Source organism: Hyalella azteca, unplaced genomic scaffold (assembly GCF_000764305.2).
Source record: "Hyalella azteca isolate HAZT.00-mixed unplaced genomic scaffold, Hazt_2.0.2 contig1314, whole genome shotgun sequence".
NCBI classification, from domain to species: domain Eukaryota; kingdom Metazoa; phylum Arthropoda; class Malacostraca; order Amphipoda; family Hyalellidae; genus Hyalella; species Hyalella azteca.
Genome location: NW_025931635.1, coordinates 319,029 through 330,985, shown reverse-complemented (window position 1 = coordinate 330,985; position 11,957 = coordinate 319,029). Strand labels below are relative to the sequence as shown.

The window sequence follows — 11,957 nt, the reverse complement described above, 5'->3', positions numbered from 1 at the left end:
TTTTTTGAACATACACAAATATATTCCTATTAATTATGAGAATTATCTCGTTCACCCTGTGTCAATGAGTTGTCCTCCTAAATGTCAGCGGTAATATCATTTTGACTCTGAACTAAAATCCCAATCATAACAAACCCGAAAATGGCGAACCCTACACCACCGAAACGCCCATCCAGAGCAGTTAAAAATATGCCTAGGGAATCGGTTAGTAAATTTTTATCGCTTGGAACTTTGTTGTGTATCGGTTGAAACTCGAAGTTACTCATCCATGTTAAATAATAATATTTTGAGTGATTCCTAGCTAAGGCAATGCCATTGTTTAGAACTTTAGATCATTCTCATAGTACTAGTTGGTTACTTGGTTGGTAGAGTTGGTTCTGATTTCTGATCAATCTGTTAATGATGGCCCTAGACTTCTGAAGTTCAAAACCCCTGAGTTGTTAGTCAACTTCTGTCTGAGTGCCAACTAGAAGAGTAGCCCTTGAAATCTACAAGCTGTTATGAATACCTCTTCCACTATACTGACTATAGTATGAATTCCCTAAACATTATGAAAATATACCTCCCAAAACAGTGACAAATCATTGAATTTTTGTTAGCAGCTGATCAATCAATACTGTATTGTATAACAATCCAAACCAAACTGAACATTAGGTCTGATGCCAGCTATAAAAAAAGGAAAAAACATGAGCTAGTGATCAATTTTATGCCATAATGGCATATAATTTTATTAACAATTTAATAGGATAAAATAAATCTACTAAAATTTTTTTTTTTAAGTAGTTAGATCATATGTATGCTCAGTACACATGATGCTCAGTTACAAATAATTACAATACCTTAACCAAACTGGAAAATAAAGTAAAAACTACCCATGATTGAGACATGGAATGCCCATGTTTGACCTTTTGAAGTAAATTTTAACCAATTTTTTAATAACAATTGAAGCATTGTATGGTATTTGACCCTTTGCCTAATTTTTATGAAATTTCAGTTAAAGGGATATTTTGGACATTACCTAATTCTTGAAAATCACCTTTGAAATGATCACCTTTGTTTTTATCTATAATATTTGGAAAATTCTACCCTCCAATCCAGTTTGGTAAGAATGAGATTTTTGATAATTGAGAAAATTTATGGAAAGCTGGTTTGGTAGTTAATAGTTAATATTATTTAGAAAACATTCTATCTTGCCCTGATATCCCTAAACAATTCCAGTTTTGTTGATTGGTGAAAGCAACATAAAGCAAGAAGCACCTTGTGAGACATAACAAGCATTCCTATCTATTAACTTTAGGTTTGCTACCTGAGTAACCTGATATATAAAAATTAAGTAAGAAGAACCAAGAGAAGGGGGCAAGAAAGGACCATAAAACAGTTACCATCTTGCCCTTCAATTGGTCATGGTTTATTATTATATTATCAATTTAAATGAAATCTGATGCTACAAATAGTTTAGACTTTGTTACAGCATGTACTCATCACAATTTCTATCTTATGTGCAGAGTGGATTATTGATGTCAGTCATCAGAACCTTGTCTGCAAGTGAAAGTAATGAACAGCGTGATCGTGAGAAGGCTCAGCTACAACGAGAGTTCAATCGAAGTAACTTGGAATTAGATACACATATAGTCAATCAAGATGAATCAATTAAAAAGGTTTTACAGGTTAGTTTGTTGACCACTAATTTTATCACATTATGCAGGCTTAGGTGTGCACTGATCTATAATTCTGGCATAAAGGCTTTTTTATTATTCTTAAATTAAATGGCTGTTCACTGCCTAATTCTGATGAAATAATTTACTTCACCATTAGAAAGGACAAATTATAAGTGTTTTTTTAAACTTGTTTTCATTTGTGCAGGTAGATTAAAGATCAGAAAAATTAGCATATTTTATATCTCCTACTGATGCTGTCCTTTGCAGTTTTGATACTTATGAAGTGTTCCAGAATTTGATTTAAAATTATTCCATCACTTAATTTGAGCTATTTTTAGATCTTCAGTGAAGTTTCCAGCCGATTAGCTGAGTCACGGACCAAGATGCAAGGCATCCGGGAAAATCTTGTTGCTTGCAAGCGTTTATTGCACTGCAAAAGAGATGAGCTCAAGGAACGCTGGCTGGAGGGAGTTGAACACAAGCATGTTATGGCTTTACTGCAACAAATGTAAGCTGATGCCTCAAACTGATTGTCATCCCTTTTGGCTATCATATTATGCTAGGAGTTGAAACTTGAAAGTTGTATTTCTCTTGATTAAACTATTCTACTATATATTTTTTTTTAGTTTCATTATCTGTCAAGAATTGGCATGTGAAACATAAGTAGAATAATTGCAGGAAATATTTTAGCTGGTTCATTCTCATGAAGCTATCGATGAAATGATTCTTTCCTGATAATGGTTACAAATGGTTACCTCTTTTTTATCAATATTTTTTAATAACTCATCTCAATAATATTTAACTGTGGTCTTGTAATTATCCAATCTTCTGCATCACTGATTTTATTCTAGACTTGTTCTTCCTCGTTTCTAGCTGTCAAATCTTTATCATTTCCATGTGTTTTATATAATAATTTTCCAATTATTAGAGATGAGGTGCGAGATGTTGGTGTCAAGATCACAGCATTGATAAACAAGAAGCAGTATTTGCCTGCATCTCGGCTGTTGTCTTCTTCACTCAAGACACTTAATTCAAACCTACATGGCATAGAAGCTCTCAAACAGGTTGCTCAGGATCTTACTGCTGCAAAAGAGGTTGGTTTTCAAATAAGATATCCATCTTATGCAGTAGTAGTATATGTAGGTACCTGTACTATTGTACTGAAATGTAATATTTTCATACTTCACTTATGGGAGAGGTGGGGCAACTTTTTCTTTTTAATTCACACATTTGGTATGTTGCAGTCACAATTATCCAGGTATGAAAATATGAATTGATAAACAATCATGTATTTGTAATTTTATTTTTGATTTATGTTAAATTTGTTATAGCATACTACCAAACCAGTTGATAATTTGGTTAAATCGTTTTATTTTCTTAGTTACATAATTAGTTCAATAAAAGTTTACATTGCCTGTAAAAATAGTTATGAGAAATTGTTAAATTCTTATACATCAAATAGCCCCACTGTTCTAAGCTGCTTATGAAATTGGTTACAAATTTGTATTACTGTATAATATTTGTTTGCAGACGTTATACAATGAACTGATCAAGTGCCTGCATGAACAACTATACCACAGTCATAGCAGAAGCTCTCTTGATCTGAGAAGGAATGGTTCATCACACGCTAGTGGGGCTGTGGGTAGACTTGGCTCGGACAGAGGTATGTCACTAAAAAGCATAATAAGCTGCATTAGCTGTCAATTAATTGAAATAATCTCTATGTAAGTTCTAAAATCAACTATTCACATTCATATTATGATTCAATTTGAATACTGGTTATCAAGACCAAATTTTCATCTGTGAATCATCACATTCCTGCTCCATTTTATCTTATTTACCTATTTATCCATAATAGAAAAATTGTTGCTGTATAAACACTTCATTTATATATTTGAGGAGCTTTGATATCTCATTAAAATAAATTCATAGAAGTATGATGTCTCATGGAAACTTCTACCTTCAGGCTTCAAGTTGAATAATGCTCGTCGATTCCTTGGTGTTGATGCCCTTGATGGTGATAGAACTCCTGGACAGAAGTGAGAGTGCTTCCTTTTTCAGTTTAGGTTATTGTATTCTGTGTCTAGTTTTAATTTTAGCTATATTTCTTTTTTTTTTTGTGTTTACAGTTTAAATAATTTTCATTAAATAACTTTGAAACATGGGAATGTTGCTATATCAGCTTTTTTTATTTTCATGGTGGCAAGGATTTTTTGCTGCTAAATATTAAGCGATATAGATATGGTTGTGGATATAGAAATGATTTGAACTCAAGTAGATATGTCGTTTGCCACTTCAAATGTTCTCATAATATGAACGCAAATACTTTATTATGTATTTTATGAGATGCCTCTCTTGCAGGTGTGACATATCTCCCTGCGATGAAGCAGCTGGGGACTCCGAGCCTCAACAAATGTTGTCTTCAATTGTCGAGTGCTTAGCACTTCTGGGAAAGCTGCCTCATGCTGTAGAGGTGCCGCACGCTACTACATTTTACAATTTTCAATGCATTTGTTTCAAAATAACTCGTCACCTTCACTGTAATTTTGTGTCTGGAGAAACATTTATTGCTTGCTTGCGCTGTGGGGTTACTATGTATATCATATTTATCATTAGTCTTTGTCCAAGCTGATTTTTTTTATACCTACTTTATATTTGTTTGTATTTCTTGATAAATTTTTCCCGGAACCTGATCATTATCAAGTTTTTACTACTATTTTCTATGCCAGACCATCAAGGAGAGAATGCAGAAAGAATGCACACTAATCATCCAGCGCGTGAACCGTCGAGTGATGGATAATGCGTCATCAGATGTTGATGACGCCCTTCAGCCTTCCTCTGGACAGCCCGCCCAGCCGTCCATGGCCACTGCCAGAAATGGTTTCATTAAAATTGATGCCAAAGATTCAAGATTGATGCAAGAACTCATGCAGGTGTGTAGGTAGGAACAAGATATTCCGAACGTTCTTAGAAATGGTAAAACAATTTTATGTTTAAATAGTCCAGTATTCTTTGTAGATCGAATAAATGTGAAACCTCCAAGCATTTTATGATGCGTGGGTTGTCAGTTTTAATGTTGTCACTGTTGACTTCAGCTCTTTGTATACAATCTTTCTTATAATTTTTGTTTGCATTGATTTAGTGTGATTGTATTTATTAATGCATTGGTGTTATCAGAGCTGCTGTGATCAGCTGAGACGAGTTGTATCAGGCCACGAGACCGTCCTGTCCAGCATGCGTGAGTCTGCTGCTCAGCACAACCTTACCCTGCAGCTCTACACCTTGGCTGACGTCTGGTCTAAAGTGCAGGCTGCCGTGAGTCTTCTTTTATCCTCGAACATTTTTAATGCCAAAATTTATATTTTAGAGAATTGCTTTGTACATAATATTTAACAGACATACTTACAAGACAAGCATTTGCTGTTGTGTTTGAGTGATTGGGAGATATCGTATGACTGCATTGCGATCAACTGCAAATTTTTTTTATCTAATTTATATATATTTTTAACTTGTTCATTTTCTTACTAGGCAGTTGCTGGCTCAAAGCAATAGAGTCACCGTCAATCTAGAAATTATTTCACTAAGACAGTTAAACATATTTGGTTTTGTTACACAGTTGCAAGTGCTCATCTCTCAATATGTAGACTTAAGTCAAGCCGGACTGTCAACAACACCCCACCATAGTCCTGGCAATGTGACACTTTCTGCTGATGCCTCAACAGACATCTCGTCATACTTCAGTAAAAAGCCTCGTAACAAGTAAGACCATTCAGCACTTGTGTATTTTTTCCAATTTCATACAAGTTTCTTAGAATCAGTTTTTTCTTTGACTTTGGCCAAAAAATATTTAATTTTGCTATCTGTGTTAGCAGTACATGCTTGCTGAGGTTCATTCCAAGAGCTTGCTTCCCCGACATTTCGTCATTTTAATATTCATAATTTCAACCCAATGTCTAACCCATTGCTCGATTCTGATTCATATTCTGTGCCTTTCAGAGGAAAATTTCAGGAGCAGCTGTTTAAGCTGGATGCGTCGTACCACGCTATCACCCTCAACAGTTACTTGTTAGAACAGCTCGGGCAACAGCCTTCTCTAGACGATCCTGGTGCGTGTTGGACTGGTCCATTAATTTTGGTATAAATTACGTACGATAATGTCTACCCAAGAATGCACTTTGAAATGATAGTTCCAAAAATTTAACATATGAATACTCGTTCATTCAACTCATAGTGCGGTGCATATTTTAGATCACATTATTCATTCATGTAACTTTGAAGAAGTATTACTATAGTTTCGGCGCTTCCTTTGTGCAGGGGACGGCGGAGGGGGTGGCAGCAAGAAAAGCCTGGATAAACTGATGGTTTGCCAGTCGTCGCCCCACAACATCACAGTTCTTTACAACCCTCTCATGTCGTTCATTGCAGAGATAGAGGAGGCTATGGGATATATGCCAGGGTGAGGCTTCTCTCTTATTGCTTGCATTTTTCCCAAGTGCTGGCTTCCATCAAATTTTCCGGATGTCCCGTGAGGAAATGCTGGCCTTGGAGGTCCCTTTAATTCTCAACAAATATTACTTCAAACTTGTCTGTAACTATTTTTTAATTTGGGACTATTTCCTTGGGCGAGTTGTTAATTTCTGATTAAGTTTTATAATCTTCATTCAAGAATCATTTGAATGAACACTTGTTTTTTTATCACTTGCTACTTATACCATGTAAAAACGATTACAGGGAACAGTGCAGCCTACACGTGTTTGTGAGTGAACTGCTCCGCGACGTTTTCCTCGTGCGTCTTCACATGGACACAGCGAAGCGACAAGAGCAGGCCACCAAAGCGCTGGACTTGTGGACGACAACCTCACATTCAACTTACAAAGCCACCAGTGCCTCTGCCGTGTCTTCTGGCAACAAGCCTGACTTGCCTCTTCTGCAGGTTAGACTAGCGCTGTTCGAGCTCTAAATTTATTTCATTTTTAATGAATACGGAATTACTAATGCTCTATGTTCATTTCTAGCATGACCAATTCCTTGAATGTATCGTCATGGTTGTCATTATTTGCTGATGCGTGCTGCGTGACAGTACAGATTCGTAATTTATATAAGCAACAACAGTATTGGAGTACTGATTAGACTATGTTTTTTTCGCTGGGATTCAATAATGATCTTGAATCATTTAAACTTGTTTTCATACATTCCTTGAATTTTATTCTTTGCTTACAGAGATTTGCCCAACTGGCGAGCGCTGACAACGGGTGCTGATGGCGTCAAAGATCTGTCACCTGAGGAAGACAGCCCGGACGAGGTGAGGCTTCGTGTTGCGCAGCAGCGCTACCAGCTGACGGAAGAGATAACAGAAGTTGTCGGTTATCTTTGACAATCTTGCTATGTTTGTTTGAATGCTGATTCCACAATATAGTTACAAAATAATAGAAAAACTTGCTAGTATTTATTCATTATTTTTTTAAGACATATTATCATTGTGTTCTAGTTCTCCTCCAATTATTTCCTCGAGGAAAAGGTTAATATGGTAGATTACAATTGCCTTATCCTGCTTTGCCTCTCGATTAATTATTCAAATCAATGTTTCTTTTGTCTGCATGGTCAACAAATTAAACTCTGCTTCAAAAAAAATGGCTCGAAATTTATAATTTATCAATTACAACATTTATATAACTGACTTGAGTGTGTGAAACGGCAGCGCTTTAGACGCGTGCGTATCGCAACCTCGTCGATCAACCTGGCGCTCGCTCTCATTTGAGAGTGTTTCATTATCAAATGAAGTGACTTTTATAATTTCCTTTTTTGCCATTCTCATTTCAACCGTTACTTGACGGTTTTTTTACCATTTCATTTATTATAGGTGCGAGAGCGCAACCGCAAAGAAGCTGAAATTTTGCTTGGCAGTCTAGGCGAGCAGCTGATCCCTGCTCACGAGATCCTCTCCGACCACACGCACCTCAGAACCCTGGCTCTCCTGCACCAGACTATGGTCAATCTAAAATATCTCTTTTGTACCGTTGGCGTTCTTCATTCATTTGCTTGTGAAGACATTAACCATCATCAATGATTTTCGCATTATAATACCTGGTTACTAGAGTAATCGTCGCTTGACAGAGAATTAAGGTGATAAACATGATTCTTTTACTGTTATTCGCCACACTACGGTCAGTTGCTGTTACTTCGGTAGTCAATTACTTTTATATTGTGATGAAAGGATGAAAATTCCTCCACTATGAAATTTTGAAATTCTTTCATTGTGTTTCATTAAATGTGTCAAACTCTGCGCTCTCGGTAGAGGATCGTTTTTTCGCTTCCTAAAAATTTTATTTATTCAGGAGTGGTTTGGTACGAGCATCGTACGCCTGGCAGACACTTTTTCACGTACGTACGGCGATGGCACGACAACTGCAGGCGCTGGTGAGAGAAATATTTTCCTGTTTAATAAAGAAAATCTTTTTTGCCTTCTTACTACTAATTTTCCTCAATCGGCATTCCGAAGATATTCTATTATTTCCAATTTTCCTTTTTATCATTCATAGTGTTGCATATTTAATTTTAACTTGAGCTGCGTTTCAGCACAACGTTGTTTACTTTTTTTATTATTACGCATTTGGTGATGGTCAAACAATCTAACTTGGTAGGTATATTTTCCCACTCACCAATTTATTACAAATCCTAATTAGTTGTTGATATGGAACGATGATATTATTAAGCGCATTTTACTGCAGGTAACACGTTAGTGCGTCCTGCTCTCATCCCCACCGCTGCCATCCAGACGCTGTCTTCTCTCGCTCAGGATTTCATCGAGCTCTCCCATACTTGCCTACTTGTTCTGCATCTTGAGGTCGGTGATAATGCGCCTACTAGTACGATAAATTTGGCATATGAAAATGTGGTGGTTAAACAGTAAATATTAACCAAAAAATTTTCTTGTTGAGTGAAGCATAGATTCAAATCACACTTGCAGAATCTTTTTGGTTTTTGAAAAATGCTATTTAATTTGCGTTTATGAAAGTTATTACAAACTTTAATTTCTGTTCTAATTTACGTGTGCAGGTTCGCGTTCACTGTTTTTATTACCTGTTGTCTGTGGGTCGCTCGGCTAGCGAGAGCAGCAATTTCGCCCCGACGCTTGACTCGCAGGATCCTGACCCTGAGGTGCTCGCCCTCAATAAAGACCTCGCCAATATCGACGAGGCCTTGTCCGCCTCACTGCCGGCGAGGAAGTGCAAGGTCAGCATCAGTGTGGTGCAGTGTTAATAGGTCTCGATGATAGTTTATATGTTAGTGATCCTGGTGATCCAACAATAGAGCCAATATTTTTGAATTGAGAGTAATTATATGAAACTTGCGTATGGTCTTGAAGGTCAGTCTTATAAATGAGCTTGGTTTTAAAAACTATGGAAATTAGTAAGCATGCCCAAACAGCCTCATTGGTCGAATCGTAAAAATGAACTTTAAAACGCACTGATTTTTTCTAACTATGTTTTTGACCTTGAGTTGAAATTCCATCGACATAAGTCAATTCATTCATAATTGCTTGATGGGCTTATAATTGATCAAGTTTTCATACTCGCCAGTACATTTTCGAGGGTCTGGGTCCTCTGATCTCGAGCATCGTGACGTCATGGCCGTCGCGCATCCGACGCCTCAACGAGAACGGCATCAAGAGAATGTGTCGCAACATCCTGAGCCTACAGCAGCAGCTCACCAACATCACTATGGCCCGAGAACTCTCGCTCGACCACGCCAGACAATATTATGAACTCTTCTACATGACTCCGCAAGTACGTAAATTACCTGATAGTATATGTACTCGAGGTTGGTTAATTTTCATGTCTGTTACTGGTTCTATTCATAGAACTTTTGTTGGAAGTTCTTTTAGCTATATACATTGAAACGTCAACTGTAAACACTACAGTTGTCCCAGAAAATTATATAAAAATGGTACTTTTCTTATGTTTCGTTTTCACGTTAATTTGAATGCGGCCGTTCATCCAGTGCCAAATCCGAAGTTTGGCCTTCAGTACGCTTCCCGTAGGAAATTAATCGAATTCTCTCTACTGCTTTATATTTCATACACTTACGTCTGTCCGTTGTGGTGCAGGAGGTGCTGAATCAGATAGTGAACAGAGGGCCGCAGTTCACCGAGCTGGAATACATCAATGCCCTTGATTAGGCGTCAGTATTTATTTTGTTGAGACTTCAATGCCTATCCTAAACTAATGCCTATATTGCCTATAATAAGCTGATGCCTATAATGTCAATACCTGCTCAGAGTGTCATGCCTATAATGACAATACACCACTTCACAATGCCTGCTCAGAGTGACCGCCACTTCACAATGCCTGCTCAGAGTGACCGCCACTTCACAATACCTGCTCAGAGTGACCGCGACTTCACAATACCTGCTTAGAGTGACCGCCACCTCACAATACCTGCTCAGAGTGACTGCCACTTCACAATACCTGCTGAGAGTGACCGCCTCCTCACAATACCTGCTCAGAGTGACCGCCACTTCACAATACCTGCTGAGGCTGTCTCTTATACACATCTAGATGTGTATAAGAGACAGGTCTAGTGGTCACCGTCTAGTGCTGAGGTGTCACCGTCTAGTGCTGAGGTGTCACCGTCTAGTGCTGAGGCGTCACCGTCTAGTGCTGAGGTGTCAACGTCTAGTACTTAGGTCACAGGCGCAAAGTTGATGCTTTTGTTGTCTCTAAAAAATCTATGTTGATGAATTTATATGAATATATATTTATTTCAACCGTATTGTAAAAGTTTCCTTCTATACATTGTTTGGTGAAATTAATACCTTATCAATTTTTTGTGATCTACGCTGTTTACTGTCCGAACCAACGTAACATGGAGAGCGCGATGACTTTGCAGTGGGTGATCTTCCTGTGCGATCTTACCTTATTGGTTCGTATAAGAGATCCTTATAACAGATCTTTTGTGTTATGTTAAATGTGTCTGTCATTTCAGAGCTGGACTGATCAGCCCATGTGTTCTTCAAACGATTCTTCCCATTTATCCCGAGATTCAACAGACCTACTCTAGTTATTTGGGAAAGCATACGATTCTTCTGCTGAGAAAACCTCTTTCAATTAAATCTAATAATGATATCCATCACAATAGGCAAGAATTTTCATGATTGTCAGCGCAAGGCTTCTATAGTTTTAAGTATGGCAATTCCTTCTAGCCAGGTAAAGGTGCTAATAACATGAACAGATCTTTTGTACATCATTTGTCTACTAGTTCAAATGTTTTCTCAAGGAACCATTCACAAATGTTCGCTCACATATTAAGAAATGTCGCGTTGCCATTACTCCATAACGTTGTTTAAATTAGCACCAGACTTGCCGCTTTTAAATTTGCAGTTATCTTGAATTAACAAGTTGGTTTATAGCCAACGGTTTTTAAGGGTACCGCAGGACATGAAAAAATCAGTGCAAGTGGGAAGTAAAATTAGTACGTCCACCAATCATTTCATAACTGGAATACTTCTTTTAATTTCGATTGCAGTAAATGGAAGGATACAATTACTCATTCCCATGAACTTCACTAGCCTCACACTTCATTTCATGACCGCTGCTCTAAGGAATTCCCTTTAACCACATACATTATTTGGCGGCTAAGTAATTAATGGACGGCTCAATATTAGATGCACTTCACGTCACAAACATGGCTGCATCATCGCGTGCATACCTTGACTTTAGGCCGCTACAGCTTCTTATAATTCACACGTGGAAAACACCAAAGCTTTCTTACTTTTTCTAGAACCGTTTCTGTTGTCGACATAAGATAATTTTTAATATCGTTCAATTTGTTCTCAACACTTTGTCGTTAAGTTTAGAATGTTGATGCCTTAAACTAAGGGAAAGATATATTATTTAATATTGCTTCAATACTAGGTGAGAATTAATTTTTTATTCAGTTTGTAAGTATGACTAGATGATTCGCATATCTTGTACGCTATTATTTATCACTCCAAAGAATCAATATAATTCATCAGAAGAGATGGTTGGATATTAGCGTGGCGTTGATGTCACGCATACATCGACTGTACTGGAGCATGCGATGTACAGTCGAGCGCTGCAACACCCATGGTTGAATTAATATTAATTCAACCATGGCTACACCTGCTCGCTGGGACGCAGTTCTCCATATTGTGAGTCGACGTTATTTTACGTCACGTGTATGAAGACGTGTATTGCCCGAGCGGCGCGAAATAAACTTGTTATACATGATATCAAATTCTACATCGTTTCTATCACCACAAAACCACGATAGAGGATG

At 37.5% G+C, this 11,957-nt stretch overlaps 1 protein-coding gene and 1 long non-coding RNA gene across 2 annotated transcripts; both read left to right on the top strand.

The window, feature by feature from the left end:
* Positions 1-9,837, top strand: LOC108670014 (exocyst complex component 4). The gene is made up of 20 exons (XM_047882236.1): positions 1-204; positions 1,506-1,667; positions 1,997-2,166; positions 2,587-2,752; positions 3,189-3,321; positions 3,625-3,697; positions 4,020-4,131; positions 4,388-4,591; positions 4,836-4,973; positions 5,275-5,417; positions 5,655-5,764; positions 5,973-6,114; positions 6,390-6,605; positions 6,879-6,960; positions 7,519-7,647; positions 7,994-8,070; positions 8,379-8,502; positions 8,715-8,891; positions 9,239-9,445; positions 9,766-9,837. The coding sequence occupies exons 1-20, from the start codon at positions 142-144 to the stop codon at positions 9,835-9,837; spliced, it is 2,700 nt and encodes an 899-aa protein (XP_047738192.1). The 5' UTR covers positions 1-141.
* A 400-nt stretch (positions 9,838-10,237) lies between these two features.
* Positions 10,238-11,915, top strand: LOC125178458. Its single transcript, XR_007156908.1, has 2 exons — positions 10,238-10,281; positions 10,324-11,915. It is a non-coding gene; the product is annotated as an uncharacterized LOC125178458 (long non-coding RNA).
* Positions 11,916-11,957: the final 42 nt, after the last annotated feature.

Excerpts from the sequence above, each read along its gene's own strand:
- LOC108670014 (XM_047882236.1), top strand. The coding sequence starts at position 142 with ATGGCGAACCCTACACCACCGAAACGCCCATCCAGAGCAGTTAAAAAT. Across the intron at positions 205-1,505 it reads AAAATATGCCTAGGGAATCG|AGTGGATTATTGATGTCAGT; the intron begins GTTAGTAAATTT and ends TCTTATGTGCAG. Across the intron at positions 8,071-8,378 it reads GATGGCACGACAACTGCAGG|TACTGCAGGTAACACGTTAG; the intron begins CGCTGGTGAGAG and ends TTAAGCGCATTT.